Source organism: Haemaphysalis longicornis, unplaced genomic scaffold, assembly GCF_048455015.1.
Source record: "Haemaphysalis longicornis isolate Haplotype H1 unplaced genomic scaffold, Haemaphysalis longicornis Haplotype H1 scaffold_8, whole genome shotgun sequence".
NCBI lineage: Eukaryota > Metazoa > Arthropoda > Arachnida > Ixodida > Ixodidae > Haemaphysalis > Haemaphysalis longicornis.
In genome coordinates this window covers 42518071-42537274 of record NW_027526445.1, presented here as the reverse complement: position 1 = coordinate 42537274, position 19204 = coordinate 42518071, and the positions used below count along the sequence as shown (strand labels likewise).

Genomic DNA, 19204 nt, shown 5'->3' with positions numbered 1-19204 from the left:
TCGGGAAAAACTTAAAAAAAAAAAAGCAAAACAAGCAATAACAAATTGGGCACACGGAATCGCTGAGCAAGGGCAGGTCGCCATCTATAAAGCTGGTCGTGGTTTGAACCCTCCCCCTCTCATCACATTGCCGCCATCTCATTGTGACGGAGCCACCAGGCCTGTGATTGGACATCGGGGTTAGACCCCTTCCGACTACCTCACTTGTGGCCTCGGGCAACCAGCCACTGAGGAGCAAATTAGTATGTTGTAATTACCCTGTCTCGTTGATGCCAACACTGTCGGAACACAGCACCCACATAATAAAGCTTCTGGTTTGCCCTGTCAGTGAATCGAAGGTGCCGTGGCAGCCCAAGTTTGCGACGCCTCGAACTCTCAGTGGATTGTGGGGATGCTGTAGCTGGCTAATGTAGCTAGCTAGCCAAGATTAATGCGCCCTATAGCAACAAAGCAAGAAACTGCCCTAGTGCTAACTGGGCTCTGGGTAAAAGGCATCCTCGCAAACGACGCTACGAGCTAAAGTGCGGCTATTTCAACAGCTTCGTTAAGGGGGCACATGGGTCTTTAGGAACAAAAAATTGCCCAAAAACGCATTTTCTAGGTATCACTTTTCTCTTGAATTGCAGTTTTTTATCTGAAAATTCCGTAAGTGGAACAGTACCGGGTACTTATAAAAGCCACAGAGGCCCGATTTCGACAAGGAAAAAGCAATTTTTCCCCAATTTCCCACTTTTTCGCCACGAGTGGTATCGCAGTGATACAAAATTCTCGAGGGGTACATCCCAACAACTAGTGCAGCTAGGAAGGTCATTTCTTTTGCACTGTGAAGCTGAATGTGTAAACCGTGCGATATGGAAAGCAGATTTCGCATTTTGTGTTTCAGTAGTTGTTTAATAAGCGTTATTTTTAATTGGTTAGCAGTAGCAGTTCAAATCTAGAAGTTAGAATCGATGTAAACATGTATGTGATTGCAAAACAAGCAAACTACTTTTCACATTTCATTCTCCACAACTTCTGGTATGTATTTATGCTTTGCTGGTAATCTTTTGTTGAATATTCTTTTTCCCGTTGTTCTCAAGAACAATCAAGAAAATTTTTCAATTAACTTGGAAACTCGCTACCTTACATCGAAACTAATTAGATATTTGAAAATTGAATCAGCTAAAAAAATTGAACCAGCCCATGAAGTTTCGTCAAAATTGGTTGGAAAGCAAAAAGTAAGTTTTTAAGACCACACCTTAAGCGAAACCACGAACTGAGTGCAAGAAGCCGTACTTGTTAAAAAGGGACTCGCAGCCAGACAGGTCCATCTTGTTGATCAGTATCACACTGCCATGCTTGTCTCCAAGGTCCACCAGCGTGTAGCCAAACACCTGAAAACAAAACAATGAAGGGGCATCAGAGCCAGCGGCTGGCAGCATGTACTAGTACTAGAACACAAACAAAAAATTAGAAAAACCAGGTAACACTTTTTTTTTTTCTTTCGATGCAAGCGCACTGCGCAACAAGGGAACCAGAACAAAGCCACGTTGAGGCCCGACGCAATAAGTGGAGTGGAACCTAGGGATCATGGGTCGGTCAAAATTCACACGTGCTGAACAAGGCAGGAGTTAAAAAGGCTTCTTAAGTTCTCTGACTGAATTCAAGAACCCTTATTGGTGCGTGGCGTAACCCAAACAGATGCGACGACACCAAACCCAAATTGTGCTAGAGGGAGGAGGGCTAGGGAATAATTCAGGCCAACCAACCTCACGCAACAGGGGCTGCCCATTCTGTGAGCATGATGGAAAGGTGAGGACCAACCTCGAATCACAAAGCAACGTACAATGAATGCTGAAAGCGTACAACACTTGGTTGCTGGCTTTCCTGGTCTCCCCTAAAGTAAGCAGCCGAATCAACTCGCCCCCTCCTTTTCCTCCACTGCTGAGTTTGTATAGTGCTGTGTTCCACTTTCAAAAATTCCACCCCACAAAAATTGCTGACATGGCCACAGGCAGTATCTCTGTCGGAAGTGAGAAGGCATGCCCCTTTGGGTTGGCTTTCCTGCACGACGCAGGAGCTGTGCAACACAGCCCACTACGTGCAAGCCTTGAACACTGATACAAGGGTACTGCGTTAATCGTGTAAAATATACAATCCAAAAAGAAGTCTCCCAGAAAAATAGTGGCCTGAGAAAGGAGTCAGCAGTTATTCCCGGTTCGCAATGCTTTACGAAAACCGCTGGTACTATCAGCCACCAGCAAGCTTTTTCAACCACCTTAGGGACTGGTCAAATATAATTTCTGTATTCGAAGCGATCCAGGATACCAGATTCATTGGCCATGTATGCCTAATTTCAAGGACAACATTCTTTCTTGGGATACTGTCACGAGGTGAAGTGAAAACGATAATGAAGATGCGCTCTACGGGATATGCTCCAAACCCCCTGAACATCACCATCGGTGTCTCCAACATCATCATCGTCGTCTTGCCAAGTATCCAATGAGAAGATGTCAGCAACTACGGAGGGGTGCGGTGACGGGGAAGAAGAAGAAGACGTGTGTGGAACACTGCGGAGATACATAGCTGTCGGGCGTTCGGACCCGAGCGTGTAGTGGCGAGCATCGATGGGTGACATCCGCACCTACCATCCGCCTGTCCTCAACTCCAGCATCGGAAGGGGTCGACCGTGCGTCCACGAGGGCCGCGTCCTCTTCAACCGCGAGAGCCTGGAACACGGTGCACCACAGGGGGCATCCACACGTGAGCGGGCCCCCACCAACGAACCCATGCCGCGAGTGGCCCACACCGACGCCGCCACGCCTTACCCGGACTGACGGTGCGACGGGACTCGTGAAACTGTAAGCCGTGCGCTGTGTTCGAACTTTTGTATAGCCTCTTCCAGGAGGTTAAGCTGTCCTCTTTTTGGTGATACATGTCTTTGTTCTGTGTGTATGTCGTGGGTTGACCGGTACATAAACGCAGTTATCCCTGGTCCTTTCCTCTATTACTCCGCTTCGACTAAGAACCTGACAGATACCTAAAAGTGCGAGAATTCGGTCTGTCCCTCACTCGATTCAGCCAACCGGGCAAAGTGAAAGAATGAGTGGAGAAGAAGTGCGTATAGGCACGACTTTTCCAAACATCCAAACCTCCTGGCGTGGCTCTTGCATGGCCCCCTTATTCATTGCGCAGAAACATTTGCAGGAACATTTGAACGTTCCTGCAATGTAGCCTGCGGGAACGTCTGAATAATCTAACAGAGGAACCCTCCTCCCACTTATCAGTGCACTGCCGAGCACGTGGCTGCAAGCCGTGTTTTGATGAATGCCACATTTTGTTCACACATAAGGACCAGCTGACGCAAGAAGTTGTTGAAGCGTATCATATCAACAACACGTGAATTGGGTGTGTAAGCCAGCCTTCTCCGACGCTGTACGAGGAGGAAAAAGCTTTTTTAGATGCCACCTAACTCTGGGAGTGGTTACCAGGCCTTTACGCGGTTTTATGAGGGGTTTTAACATTTGTTTGTTTTCCCCACATCAGATTGCACGTGTCAGCTATAAATTTGTGTTCCTTTCCAATAAAATACTAGTTGCGAGTCAGCGCCCGTCTTGAGAATTTCTTCTGTGCCCCTCGTCGTTTATTGCGCTGTTACTTTCCATCATGAGCACAGAGAAAAACTTAGCCATGTTTGAGGCAAACAAGTACTATTGTTCTACTGATTATGAATACAGTCGAACCTTATTCATTTCAACTTGCTTAATAATTCGAACTTCTGGTTGAATCGAACTGACGCTGCGGTTCAGGCAAAGTTAGGTGCATTTAAATAGCTTTCATAGAATCAAATTTCCTTCAATTCCAACAAATTTTCGGCCCCTTCTAGTTTGAATTAACGAGATTCAGCTGAACCTGTTGCATCGGTTTTCACAATAGCAAGTGAGATACAAAAACAAATGGTTATAAACAGTGTCAAAGTGAAGCGCGATAAAAGCAAGTACTGAAACAAGCGATGTCGGCCTGTGGCGTTCCAAGCAAAACGAAACGGAAAGATAAGAAAGACAAAGTCTGTTACGACAGACAGTGTGCAAGCGATACAAACATGGGAAAATTGAACTGAACAAACCTGCGCTGTGTTCACAGGGCAAGTGAAAAATGAGGGAAAGAGGACAAGGGGTTGGGGAGGAGAGATCACATGGCAGGGGCAGCAGAAGACTGCCGCCGTCTTCCAACCACTCTTGCAGTGAATCAATTTTTTTTTTCTTTCCGCTTGCTTTGCCACCTCATCTGAATTCTCCTTGTTATTTTAGTAACAACTTTACTATCAAGCACTATACAGGAACAGTCAGATTTGTTTCTTTAAGTTCTGACTGCATGTGTTGTCTTTTCCTTTATGACTCATGTTTCAGAAGCTCTAAACACACCAAAGCAAACACATATGCATTCAAAAATATTTTGTTCGATTGGAAGTCAGTTTTTGCTACTTTGTATTTGGTTTGCGGAAGCAAGCTTCACATTTGCACACCTCCAGATAACATTAAACAACAAAACTAGAGAACTAGGAACTGAGGGACCCTAAAATAACTTCAGCTAGCTGCAACTTTCTGCCGCTAAATGACCGCATGATGCACACCACCACAGGCCCCTAGTTTTGTCAGCCGCTAAACGTAAAAGGAAGTGTCAAGGTTTTGGAAGCAAAAACAGTCTCAGCCTCTGATTTGCCTGAAATCGTGGGCACCCGAGATTCACTCCGTTTGGCTTCAGGTGGTGCCACCTGACGACAGCAACTGCACGAAGGTCAGTTGCTAATGTGAGCCTATGTGCTATCTGCTTCTCCCTTGAAAGCAGCTGGAGCGTGACTGGCACACAAATGCACACCCACCGTGGCCAAATTTCATTTATTTTTTTATTTATTTATTTAGATAAGTGCCCACACACAGCATGATGCCTTCAGCGTGGTGCACAGAAGAAACCAGGGAAAGGATAGGAAAGGGAGATGTGTACAATGGGGAAAAAAGAGTATAGTAAAAATAACATCAATGGATCAAACATTATAAGGCTGACTCACACATGATTCTACGACGCAAAAGAACACACTCAGAAGATGTGTACCATAGCGAAAAAAGAGCATGAGAAATAAAAATAACCTCAATGGAACAAGCATTACATGGCTGACTCGCCTGATTTTACAACACATAAGTACACACTTACGCTTTAGATCTATCTTTAATAGCTTGCACAATTGCGAGCTGTTTTTTTTTACCTTTTTTACCTTTTTACCTCTTGCAGCTGACAAAACTAGGGGCCTGTGGTGGTGTGCATCATGCGGTCACTTAGCGGCAGAAAGTTGCAGCTAGCCGAAGTTATTTTAGGGCCCCTCAGTTCTCTAGTTTTGTTGTTTAATGCTATCTGGAGGCGTGCAAATGTCAAGTTTGCTTCCGCAAACCAAATACGAGTAGCAAATTGCGAGACACACTACAGAGAAAATTCCTTTGACATAATAGCTGGTATTCCAGGTAGGCACGAAAATGGTAGGGACGCAGCAATGTTGATAGAACAGGCTTCAAGGTAAAGTTTTATAATGACAATTAACCACGACTCCCAACTATATATCAGTGTTGTCAGTGCTGTTCTCTCTGTTTATGACCTTTGGTGCGGGCAGCAAGCCATCGACAATGACTACACAGGAGTATAAAGGCTTCGTTTCATTCTTGCATGAGGGAACTTTAGTCTTGGACAAAATGATAAGGAAGCTTGTTGGGTCCTTCAATTTTCACTCAATGTTGTGTTCTGTGATGTTTCTTCAAGGGTTTTTTTTTACAGCAAAAATAACGTGTCCTAAGAAAAGGGAGCAAAAGCGGGGCAGGTTGTGACGTGCCCTAGTAGATGTAAGCACGATCCAGTTCGGAAGGTTCAGGAGCATTGAAGACACACCTGCAGATGGTTAGAGAGTAATTCTGACAATGTTGATGTTCTCCCCAAGATGTGCTAAAATCTCAACGAGGATGCTTCTTTCTACCTCAACTATCAGGTGGTTTAAAATCAGCCCCAGCACGCGTCCGCCTGCACTCCTAAAACAGTGAACACCTCCGCTCAGTGGCACGCAGAGTTGGCCAGTTGAAGAAAGAAAAAGATAGAAGTCGATGTGCTAGGTCTTTTTGACACTATATAATTCAGGGGATACGCCATCAAAAATGTTTTTTTTTTTCTCTCGAAATACCGCGTGTCGATTTTTTTTTCACTTGCGTTCTCATCTTTGACTAACCTTTGAAAAATAAATAAATACGTAAATAAAAACGAAATATAACGATAACTTAGCAAGAAGCGTGTCGGAATTTCTCGCGGTGACTCAAGAAATCACACAATCAGCTACTTTTCTCGCACTCCCCTCATGTTAGCCCTTCTTCAAAAAAGGCTCACATGAACTATGGCCATTCAAATGTGGCCGCTTTTGCAAGTCATGCTTGAGGCTGACTAAGTCACCGGTAAAAAAAAGCAGGTCTTCAGCTTACGTCTTCCAGCTTCTTCTTGGCCAGAGGCATCACGGTACGCAGCACTCGCCCGTTGTTCTTCAGAGCATTCTTCACTATGTCTGGAAGAGTTGCAGAGGTTTAGCACGTGATAAATAATGACTAGCAGTGATTTTGAAAGGACCATGAAGAAAGACAAAATACAACATTGTTTGTTTGAAAGAACTAGACTTTGGTAGCTCACTCTCCTCCATTCAAGCCACTAAAGCCACTAAAGATGTTTCTTCAGCCCAAAAAAAAAAACAATGTAAGAAATATTGAACAGTTTTCGTATTTCGCGCCATAGTGATGTAATATAGGCAGGAGTGACGTGTCATGGGCCAGCACTGAGAACATTTTTAATCAGTACGGTTTTCGAAGGAATCCACACAAGACACAAGCTCCCTAGCATCACATTTCTACAAGACTGGCTGTACCGAAAGAATCATGCTAACAATGTGCTTCTTTCACTGTGGTCCTTTGTAGGGAGGCACCTTGTCAACAGAACATGAATTTTACCAACCCCTAACTCCTTCCCCTATCTCCCCAACAAGCCAGAGGGCCATCTTTGTACAATAAATTCATTCATTCAGTCCTCTGTGTTCACTGGCCATCAGCATTCAAGAGATACAACAATTACTGCCCTACCAATCTGTGAAGAAGGATGACCTGCAAAGCTGGATGCTGGATGCAGTACATGAAATACACAAAACAAGACATGTTTTCTTGATACTTGTGATCAAGCAATTAGCAATTGTCCAATGAAACTTTAAAGGACTCGAGATTTAACATGGAGATTTAATTTAACGTGGAGCTGTCTGCTTCCCTCCCACATCGTAGACATCTCACAGTCACGTAACACACCAACCCAACCCGCTCGACCGCTGCGGACAACGGAAAGTTCGCATTGGAGCAGTGGACATACTTGTCTAAACCTCCCACCAGAACAACAAACATGTCATCAGTGAGGGCATGAAATTTTCCTCTGCGGATGCACGCCTCCCTCCACCCCCTCCCTCCAAAACCAAATCGTGACTGATAAACCGGAAAACACTTGTGTTCCCGTGCTTAGCAGTGAAAAGTGCCTCCAAAATTGCCGCTCTAGAAGTCCTTCAAGCTGAACAAGAAATATTGGCTCACAACGACTGCTGCGGCAGCACGGAATACAAGGGCCTTGGAGTCATATCTCTGTGACTCCGACCTAAACGAAACCCTGTGAACGTTTGCCTTAAGTTTACTACTGTGCGCGTTCTTGCGTCGGTCAGTTTGCGTGTGCTCATTTGCGTTTGTTAGTGTTTTGAGTTTTTGTGTCTCCGCTTCGTTCGCTTATTTTCACACCTCATGTTCATGTGGAGTAGCAAGCCAAGCTTGCTGCCAGGCTGACATCTCTTTATCATTCAAGGCATATTCCTCCTCCCCTCAGCTACTCGGCGAACTGGAACTTGTGGGGGAAACGGCGTTACGTTGTTTTTGCACCCATTCGCGCTTCTGTTCTGGCAGATGCTACTTCAAATCCCGCTGTTCTTCCTCCGAGCGAACGACCCGCATCTGTCCATAGGGAGCTAAAACCTGGAAAGGACTCGAGCTTCATTCCAGTGGACAAACATATGGCTGCCCGTTCCCGTACCATGTTGTAGAAATCTCTCTGTCTGTGTAACACACCACCCTAAGCCCAAACGGTTGCTCGACCACTGAGGACAGCCGACAGGTTGCATTGACTCACGTGAGTTCCAAGTTCAAATTTCCCGCCAGCTGAACGCGCATGTCTTCAGTAGCGGCATGAAGACTAGCTGTGCATGAAAGCCCCCCCTTCCGCCCCGAACCAGTGTGCGCATAAACCAGCAACCGGTGATGGGCGCATGCTTAGGCGTGAAATACGCGAGCGAAAATGTCGTGCGGAAAGCCTGTCAAAAACAATTATGGGCCCACGCTGGCATTCAAAGCATGCATGTTCCTCTGGTAACACCTGATAAGGGCCTACCACCGTTATCAGCTGATTGCGCAGCTCGTGAAAGAAGCACCGGTGATGGTGAGGAATACAGGGTGTCTACCAAGTTGACATTTTGAAATTCCCTGAGTTTTCCAGGTTTTCCCTGAGTCTTTTTGATAAATTCCCTGAGTGACACAGAACTCTAACGTCAACATGGGCTGACACCCCTTCACTGGTTGCCGTTACCCTCTAAAAAGCGCCTTATAAAATAAAATATAACATAATAAAGTGTGAATGCTAACTAGTAACTTTTATCTCATTCGAAAGAAAACATAACAGGGTGGTAGGAAAGTTCACAGTGAATGAAATAATGAAAAAAAAAAAAAAAAGGTAAAACCGTACTGCCATGTTCTCAGCTCGCACTCAATGCCTCAGTGCTGTATTTCACTGCTTCAAAGAGTTTTTTTTTTGTTTGGATGAGGGACACCTGCATCTTGAAACACCGTTACATTAGGTGCCCTTAAATGCCACCATACTTCTAGCATCAAAGCGCTGCGCAGGATAAGCGAGAAGAGTATTTGGGATTCACATTGGAAATCAGAAACACCTCAACTACACCCCACTATTGTGACTCAGCGTAAAGTTCTTTTGGCACGCAGCGAAATATAGTGCTGGCTTGCAGTTAAAGGTAACTCTTAAAACAGGGTACAATGTCTGTATTTGATACTTAAAGTATTTTGAACACAGCTGCGATCTTTTAAAGTTGGAAATTAAGAGAAATGTGTTTTTATTATTACGCCAGATCCACATCTCAAAGATTCACAACGTGCGTCAACTAACTAGAAACCACAGTAGATGGTGCCAGGTGTTCCAGCATAGGATTGAAAGCTACTACTGCCCCTGCCCCTGCAGACTCCCTTAAGCTGCCCCAACAAGCTATCGCGGCGTGCAACATTTTCTTCCGCCTTTCAGGAGTCTGGGAAACATGCCAGAACACAAGGGGAGCGTACAGGGGGTCAGGAGGGGGGAAGGGGGGGGGGAAGTGACTCGCAAGCTGTATGAAGCTAGTTCTCACTGGAACCAAAGACTTCAGACGGCGCCATCAGCGACGGCCCCAGAGGGCTCTCTACTTTTGACGTGCTGTTACTTGAGCCAGCATTACCGTGAATTTTCCTTTATAAAGTACAGCTAATTTTCCCTGATAGAAGGACAAATTCCATGAGTTTTCCCTGAGTTTTTCCAGACTGCTCAAAATCCCTGAGAATTCCAGGTTTTCCCTGTTTTCCAGGTTGGTAGACACCCTGGGAATAGTACCATATTTTCCGGTCTATAAGTCGCACCTTTGTATAAGTCGCACCCCCCTCAAAATGACAGTTTTTCCGAAAAAAAAACGTATATAAGTCGCACCGGTGTATAAGACGCACCGGTGTACAAGACGCACTTGTTAATTAGGTAAACTCACAGTGAATCAGATCGTTAGAAAGAGCGGCGAAAGTACATGGTTGCGGCGGCCGCCGCCTATCAACGCATCGCCCGGTGAGGAGGGCTAGACACGTGCATCTCCCGTCCAAAATCCTGACAGAACAAAGTTCTCAAAAATGGTTTGTTGATACACACAGATGGCATGTACTTACAAACGGCGTTAGGCAAAACCATCGAAGTCTTCTTCCTCCGACTCGCTAACAAACAATTCAGCAACTTCAAGTGGGAGTTCCGCCCAGCACATCCCTATCACCCTCCGACTCACTGATATCTTCTCGCCAACATCGTCACCACTCGCGGGAACGGATCATTCCGGCCTTTATGAACCTGGCTACAACTGCTTTTGTAAAAATGGAGTCCCAAGAGTCGGAGACCCATTTGGCCACCTCTCCAAACGTAGCGCGTCTCTTGCGTGCTGTCGTAAATCAGCGCAATAAAGGTGTCATGCGGGCGGAAGTGACGCGACCGGAAGCGGCCTGAAAATCTAAACTTATCAGCAAGCTGTCATTTTAAAAATTAGCCGCACGTTTACCTCCTTCAGAGTAACTCTGTAATAATTTATAAGCTGGATTTTATTTTTGCTACCCAGTTTGATATTACTTTGGCATTTGATGGTCCACGCGGAGGGAAGAGCACGAGAGGGGAGTGTGCCGGCGGTAACCAGGGGCGAGACAGCGCCAGTACTTCTCGGGAGGCGGTTCGAGGCAGGCCAGGAGCGTTCGTGCACCGGGCTCGGAGAACCGTCTCGGGGGCTGTTCCGGGACTACTCTGCCGCGACGAGAGCTGCCTGTTCCCGCTGGCGAGGTCCCGAAGCGTGATCCGGGCCGAGGTTCGGGGCGAGGCCTAGAGAGGCCAGGCACGAGCGCAAGCATCGGCGTTCCGACCGACGACCACTGCGATTCAACCGGCGACGGTCCCCCGACGTTCCACACATGCCATCGACATAATCCCGCCCAGCGTCGAGCAGACGGGAACGTGAGCGTGTCCCCTCGTTTTCCGTTTCGCACGAACTTTGGTTTGGACTGGTGTTAGCCATTCCGCCGCGTCGCCCGCGTGTTGTTCTCTGTTGTTGCCGTTAGTTCCCTAGTGTTGTTTCTTCGGGTGTTTGTGTGTCCTTCCCAGAATATATGTTTCTTACTTGTGCTGAGCCCACGGCATCACTTGTCGTTGATCCTCCTCCGCGAGCCTCACACCCGCCTGCTTAACACGCGGCCTCACAATTTGATATTACGCATGGCAGAAAGTGGCGCGCGGTTGTCGCAGGCCATTATCATTGTTTTCGACTGGAATAAACTGCTAATTCTGTGATTTAATGTCCTGAAGTGACATATGGGCTATGAGAAACACAGTAGCGTTGGGCTTCGGATCCATTTTGACCATAGAGCTGTGTCTCCTAACGTGCGCTGCCCACGCGCGGCCGCCGCGAACCGGAATTCTTCCATACATAAGTCGCACCGGTAGATAAGACGCACTAACGAAAATTTCAGAAAAAAACCGCGACCTACACACCGGAAAATACGGTAGATGTGAAAACGGGGTCGGCGTTGGCGAGGAGAAGCACATAAGGTCCCTGAAATTACTAAGGTAGCGCCATCTTTAGATCTCGCCGCCTTTCGCCCTCGCCCGCGCTCCTTTCCTCCTTCGTTTTTTGCCATTTTCTTTTTCACCGGCGAACGCCGCGTGCCATTGGCCAACAGCCAGTGACGTAGTACTTCGTCCCCGCGTTTGTTTTTTCTTCTCTTCGCCACCACTGTCCATTTAAATTCGCCATTTTAGGCTCAGCTGCCTCAGAGCAGGCCTTATCGAAGCCGCCAGCGTATAACAACCGATAACAGCCGAATGTCAGCTGCTCGTTTCAAACAAGTGTTGCGCCGGCGTCACTTTATGCAGCCTCGCGATGCCGAGTTGTTGTGCCTTCGGCTGCTTGAATAAGGTCAGTGCAGTCATGGCCTGCTCGGCTGTAGCAAGCTGTAATTTATCAAAGCCCACACATGAATCAATGTTAGCTGTACAGCATAAAAAGGGTTCACAATTGCGCTTGTTAGCGCGCTTGTGGCCTTGGAATATGGTAGTTATTATAGAACTGGGCACTACAGCTAATTGTAAGCTGAGCGCATTCTTTAGCTGCGCGTTCTTTGTGCCAGCCTTTTCCAGATATGCCCGACAGGGCCTTACTCGAAGTAATTGTGAACGCCAATCGCACGAACATTGCTATGCCACGGACGCACTGCCAAAAGTACAGCCGTCATGGGCGAGGCCAACGAGGAGACGCGAGAACTTTGACCCTGACAGCAGCCTATAACGACGTGAAGGTGACATATATTTTGCAACAGCGTCAAAGCACCGGAAAGTGCACGAAATAAAGGTGGCATGAATCTCAGTAGCTACTGCGGGACGCATACTGAGCGCTGCCTAATGATCTACAACTAACGCAAAAAACGCGAACGCAAGAAAGCCAGCGCAGCGCTCGAACTGCCGCGAACCAAGGTCACCGCAAACCATGCGCGAGCCCTCTGTGCAGCGCTTGCACGACCACAACTATCACGCAAATGCAAGAACGGGATTACTGTAACAGAGCAATTTGAAACGTCCACGTTCGATCCTTTCACGTTCACGAACTATCCTGAGCATGCCGCACACATAAACAAATAAAAGCAGCATCCACCCCGCAAATATCCCCTTCTAGACAAAAATATACAACAAAACAGCCTCACTTAATGCGTGTTGGTAAAACGGGGCTTTAGAAATACTATTAATGCTACCAAAGAGCGACTGCGGCGCGAAAACAAGAGCAAACTGCACGAAAAACTGCAGCGAGCGGCCCGAAGCGATGCGAGGGCGTCTGCTCTGAGGAAGCCAACAAATATGGCGGCCCCGCCGCGGAGTTAAAGGGACTGCGGCGCCACGGGTGAGGGGAGAGAAAAAAAGAGGAGGGCAGCGGAGAGGGAGGGAGCAGTTGGCGCTACCTTAGTAATTTCAGGGACCTTAGAAGCACACGGGGGCGCCAAGTAATACCCCGGCTACACTAGGGTTCGAATGTCATTTGAAACGAATGTCATTTGACTCAAATGGGGTGCTTCGAATGCCATTCAGAATCCGCCGTACTACACTACAATTTCGATAGCGATTGAAAGCTTTCACAATTGCTCGCCGTGCTGTAGCGGCGCTGTTGTCGCCCCGTTCTGTTTTCGTACAATAATACAACAATCAAATTTAGGAGCAGTCCAAGGCAGTAAAATGGTATTAAATTAGAAGAGACGCCAGTTTTGACTCTAATGTGGTGGCTGTTCACATAGTCTTTTTTTGTTTGTTTGCAACTGACCTACTGGTTTTGAGAGAATGAAAATTAAATATGTTGATTTCATATTTTAACTAAATGAACAGTGAACAAAGTTCCACAAACAAAAAATTTGTTTGTTTGTTTTATGTAGGGAAGTATTGTATTTTTATTGCCGATCGAAGACTCAATGAAGACTCAACGCGAGTGCTAGAAATGGCACTTTAAATCCCAATTGTCCCTCTCGCTGCTCATTTGGCTCGAATGTCATTCGAATGTCGGCGCTTCGTTCGCTTTATTTTCACACCTCATGTTCATGTGGAGTAGCAAGCCGATCTCTCTGCCAGGCTGACATCTCTTCATCATTAAAGGCATATTATACCCGTGCCACACATACACAAAAAATGGCATTAAGTGCTGAAGGCCTTAAGATGCCAAATGACATTAACTGGTCGGGCCGTGCTACACGCGAAACAACACAGGCATTAAATGTGTTAATTAAATGTGTTAGGCATGATGGTGATCATGACCAAAAAGAGAAATTCACTCATATTTTAGAAGTCTTTAACATAGATAAAAACATCTTACAAGGGTTACAAATGTTTTTTTTTGTGAAAGAAAACGTTATGGGAAACTGTTTTCTTAAAAATGGTCTGAGCCATTTCTAAAAGTGGCTTCATCAGCTGCCATCGCCTACCAGTGGTAGCCAAATCCGAAAAATTTAGCACGACGAGTGACACGATGTTTTGTTTTTTGCCGCTGTTTTAGTGAACTTCGTCTCCTTGAAAACTGCGGCACCGAGGCTGCACAAAAAATCGCCTTATTTTGAAATTCAGCTATGTTTCCGTGTCAACACGCTGGTGCTGAGAGTTTCGTTGGTTTCATTTGGTGCTAATCGGGTTCGAGGGTAGGCAGATTTAAGGTGTTCGTGAAGGTAAATGAGTTGTGCGGAACTCCTTAAACCAAAATGACATTAGAGCGAATGGCATTAGATTTTTGCGTGTAGCAGCGAATTAATGGCATTAAAAGTTAAGGCATTAAGCACTTAATGTCATTTTTCGTGTAAGTGTGGCATGGGTATTAAGGACATCTCTTCCCCAGGAATGGCATTTCAAAACCTAGTGTAGCAGCACAACTTGGCATTTGAGTTAAATGACATTTGGTTTAAATGACATTCGGACGCTAGTGTAGCAGGAGTATAAATCAGCTTCACCGAAATGAAAACTGGGGGTGTTGGACACATACTGCTTTGCAGTAATAAAATGAAACTAGAGGCCCCACACAATCGCACAGCCACGTTTCTTGGCTCTGGCTTAGGTCGGCGTCCGTAAATTCCACAAACAAGATTTCGCGACATAGAAAAATCGCCACTGTTGATCATTTGTTCAAAGTTTGCAATAAAATTGGCATCATCGTTATCGCAGCGAGGCAGTCTCTTTAACCCTTTCAGAGGCCGCAGGCATTTCTCCCTACAAAATTTTTCTTGTGGTTTCTATACTCTGTATCTCACCAAGTAATATGAATTGGCAAGTCACTGACCCCAACACAATCTTACTTGTTTTTTTTTTTCAAAGTCATGTACAGAATTGTGTACATAGCGTCCAAGAGGTCAGGAGAGCCAAGTAACAGTGAATACTTCCGCGTACGTATATATTTGTGTGATATGCATTGTTTCTATATTTTCTAGGGCTGCTAAGTCTTTTGAGAAAACGAGGAGAGAGGGTTGAAAAAGCTCACCTGTTGAAGCCGTCGCGTGCATCGCCGTTATGTTTGTTTATGCTCTTAGTAATTTTACTAGCCCCCAGATGGCCCTAAAATCTTCATTGTTAGGCGAAAGATACAAAATTATGCTAAACTAGCACAAACTTTCAGCTTTGGTATTTCTTTTTGTAAAAAAACGCAGGATTGAAATGTACACAGTTGTGTACGTAGTGTCTGAAAGGGTTAATGAACTGGACTTGAATTTCGTCTTCCCAGCTCCCGTTAAGCCGTAGAAACAGTTGGGCGAGTTCGTTTGTATTCATGGTTTGCGCAAATGAACAAGGCACTACATGAGGGGAGGAACAGGCACAGCTGGAGAGACACAGCCAAAGCTCCAGCATCATGCTGTCCGTTTGCTTGCTTGCGTCTGCCGACCATTGCTAAGAACAGGCTTGACAATCTAGCTGCAGGCTGTAAAATTTCACGCCACATTGCTACTTCAAATGGCATCTCTCGCAAAAGGTAAATAAAAACTCTGCATTACTTTACTGACCCCATTGCAAACAAATGATGGCCTACAATGAAAGGGCAGTGTATTGGGGTGGGGGGAAGTTTGCTGGTCGCGAGAGAACTGACATCAAGTGAGTACCTTTCCAGCACAGCTAGCAGGAGATTGGCTCGAGCACGATAAGACAGCCACTGAAGCCCCTACTTTCGCCCCACCACCCTGTGCAACTGGTGGCGGACAGTGCGGTGGCAACGGCCTCGACTAGGGATGCAGCAAGCGTAGTGGTGGCTAAATTTTTCGACACCTGTTTTGTTTATCCGCTCTTTCTGTTAAATCTGATGTTGATGTGACATGGCAGTCTCGATTTGGAGTTAATAACAGCTATGCATGCGGGTGCGGCCCAAATATGGTCCATTCAGATACTGAACCCATCTAAAATGTGCTGCAACGAAAAGGAAATGATGGAGAAGTACAGGATGTGTGAGGTTAGTTTAAACTCCAGTAAAAAATATAAAAAAATGGGCACACCATCTCTTCAAGCAAAACATCCTGCCCCTATGGAATGCCATCTACACCGCAAAAGCTTCACTTCAGTTCTAATGAGTGAAAGTTCGAAGAAACCAAAGCAAGGAACAAAAGCCATACAACACAATACGGGAGCAGCAAGGTACGTCAGAAATTGCTTGAAAGAGCCCGTGACTGAAGGCTGCCTTTTCTATTTTAAAGCATAAACCAGCACTTATTTTGTCTAATGAGCGAGTGGCCTCCTGTTCGCACATACTCCAAAACTCTAGAAGAGATGGGCGGCATTCCATCCAGTCATTACTTCCAAGATATGGTGGCACCGGTGCTTTGCTCACTCCCGCTTAGCAACGACAGCTTCTAAGCGTCTAACCTAAGAAATGATGCCATCTGTCAGCATGCCAAAACACCCTGAACTCGCGTCCCCATTGACGTAGCCAGGAAACCTCTTTCCAAAACGTCCCCCATCGCTGTCTTCGATTGTTTTTTTTTCTGCTTTAACTTCTCTCTCCATTTTCTCTTCTTCCCAGAGGCGACGAAGCTTCGTGTGTTGACAGCGAGTGCACTTCTCTAGTTGTTGCCCAGGCACCAAGCTGCCAGCACAGTGGCGCATGGTTTGAATTACCCGTGGCTGAAGCCACGTGTGTTCGAAGTAACAGGCTTTATTATACATGGACTTCTAAGGAAGCTCCAGTGGACAGAAATGTGCAATCCGACTTATCCATTAATTCGAATTTATGAGCTTTTATTGTACTACCAACAATGATTTCTATTAGAGGGGCCATGAAGAAAAAAAATTAAAGCCCCTTCCTAATGAAAAAGGTTGTTAAGATGCAAAGCTTTCTCCTGTGAAACCTGAGCGAAAGCCCGAAACCCAAACGGCCTTGACTTTGTCAGAATACACACTTGCACAGACAACTTCATAACACGAGGGACACAGATTTGCTTACGACGAGAAGCGTTTCTTTTCTCGAGGCGCTTCATGCGCCCATTAAAGCGTAGTCAGGGGTAAGACAGCTGAATCAGATTTGGGAGCAGTTTTTGAAGCAGCGAAATCTTGGTGTTGGAGCAGAAGAGCGACATTTATTATGTCACCTTAGGAGCTCAAAAAATCAATTTTTTGGCAACTCGGGGGGGGAAGGGGGGGGGGGAGTGCACTTTTTAATCGATTTTGAACGTACCTAACACTGAAACAGCCTTTCAATAAAGTTTTTCCTACCAGGTTATCACAAGGTACAAACTGCACTACCTTTTTACAACCAACTTTTAAATCTTAGCCTCTATGCATAGATAGAGTGGAGGTCCATTGAAAATATAGAATTGAAAACGGAATTGTAAGGCCCTTCTATTATGTGAATGCCCAAATTATTTTTGTAATCCCAGACTCGGCTTTACACACCAGTGTAGACTCGTCACAGCAAAAGTTGCGCAGAACGAGGTGACAGTCTTCACACCCCACCAGCCCTCCCATTTCAATACCCAAGGTGCATGTTCACTACGATCGTAATTTGAGTAACATTCGTATATTTAGCCACCTCCCTTTTGGCATTACATTTCACTTCAGATAGATGAACCATTATTACTAGCGTGCAATAATAGCCCGTCCCGCTATCGGACACTGCTTGAACATTTTGCGGCGATATAGCCTGCACCGCCACTTCTGCAGCATCGATCATCCCATTCCCACCGCTCGCAAGCTCGCTGTCAAAGGCAGCAATAACTCAGCGTTTTATAACACCACAATGAGTCCGAAATTTTACTTCAAGCGCACACCACGCCTCACACTCAAGGGCGAAACACAGCGAATTCGCTAGCACTACGTTGTTTCGGATGAACTCCCGTCTTTCTAGCCGCGCAACTCCCAGCAACAGATCACGAATAAATGTGAACCCAGCCAAACCCATTACAAAAACCACAGAAGAAGTCGGCGAAGGGCACTCTGCCTGAACCACGATCAACTGCTTCACCCGGCAGCCATGTTTTCCTATTTTCACCACCCCAAGATGGCGGCGCCCAGTACAGTTGAACCCCTTTAAAAGAGACACGTAGCGGGGAACAGTTTCTGTCTCTTATATGAGATGTCTCTTATAAGCAGGGAACCATGTTTTCACTTACTAATCAGACCCTAGTTCAATGTGGACACCGTATGACTAAAATAAGCTCAAAACAACGCTACAGCATGTTGCAGAAGATTCATTCTAATTTATGTTTGGCCCCCAGAATTTATGAAACAGTTCTCAATCTTTGTTTGCTTCACGAGTGTATTTACAGTGTTTTTTACAACCGATTCTACAAGCTTTTTTTCCTTTTACTGTTTGTGGAGGATGAATTGTAGATGTCGAGTTCACAAGCCTGATGAATAGCCAGAGCGCACAGGTTCTTCCACTGTGTGCTCAGGCTATTCATTACGCTTGCAGGACTCAACATCTGTGATGCTTCTTGATTGGGAGCTACGCGAGTGGGAGAGCCCGCATGTGCGGTCACGCTCCAATAAGCTTCAACCACTTCTGTAAGTTGCATTTCCATTGGCAGGGCTTCTCATCGTCATTTCATAGCTGACTGAACCCCTGTGTGTTTACTGAAGTTATAATAAATTGCGACTGCAGGTGTCTGTCGTCCACCTGTGTTTCCACAATGGAAGCAACTGCAATTAGTGACTGGTAGCACTGCATCTGAAGGTAAAATGTTTGTTACAAGCGAGATTATTGATTAAAATTCAAGGATAACTTGTCCCTTATAACCAACTGTCTTCTACATCATCCGATGTCTGTCATGAAAGAGGTCAATTTAATAGAAAGATAGGGCAGCCAACCATGTGGGTGAATAGCGTCTCTTATACCCATTTGTCTCTTACATCAGTGTCTCTTATAACGAGGTTCAACTGTAATGTCATTCAGGAGATACGGCGCTCCAAAAATTGCCGTTTTTTTCATCACCTTGCACAAATAGTTTGCCGCCTCAGTGCACATAAGTAATTTTTCTACAAGACTTCGCAATGGTTTTTGATGGGATAACTTTAAAAACTCACGTGCAACCCGACATTGCGACTTTCAAAATAACTATCTCGGGTTTTTTATTGAATGATCAATCAATTAAACCGTTACAAATAGCATCACCTTGCAGATGCTGGAAAAGTATGCCGCCACTAAGCATTTTCCCCCACTGAAACTGACGGGAGCGTTAAAATCCTTGGCTCTCAGACCATTTTGGAGCAGTTTGGCGCAATTTTCCAAATTTTTCAAGCATTTGGAGCAGCCTGGCGCACGAAAACAAATTGTATCAAAACTGTGCAATAT

General features: G+C 45.7%; 1 protein-coding gene across 1 annotated transcript in view; it reads right to left on the bottom strand.

Moving 5' to 3' along the window:
* Mage (necdin, MAGE family member) overlaps positions 1 to 19204 on the bottom strand; it is a 49471-nt gene that overhangs the window by 25871 nt on the left and 4396 nt on the right. Inside the window, exons 5-6 of the mRNA XM_077681627.1 lie at positions 6492 to 6571; positions 1276 to 1373 (exon numbers count right to left, since the gene is read on the bottom strand). Coding sequence (XP_077537753.1) covers positions 1276 to 1373; positions 6492 to 6571 — 178 coding nt within the window. The remainder of the gene's footprint in view (positions 1 to 1275; positions 1374 to 6491; positions 6572 to 19204) is intronic.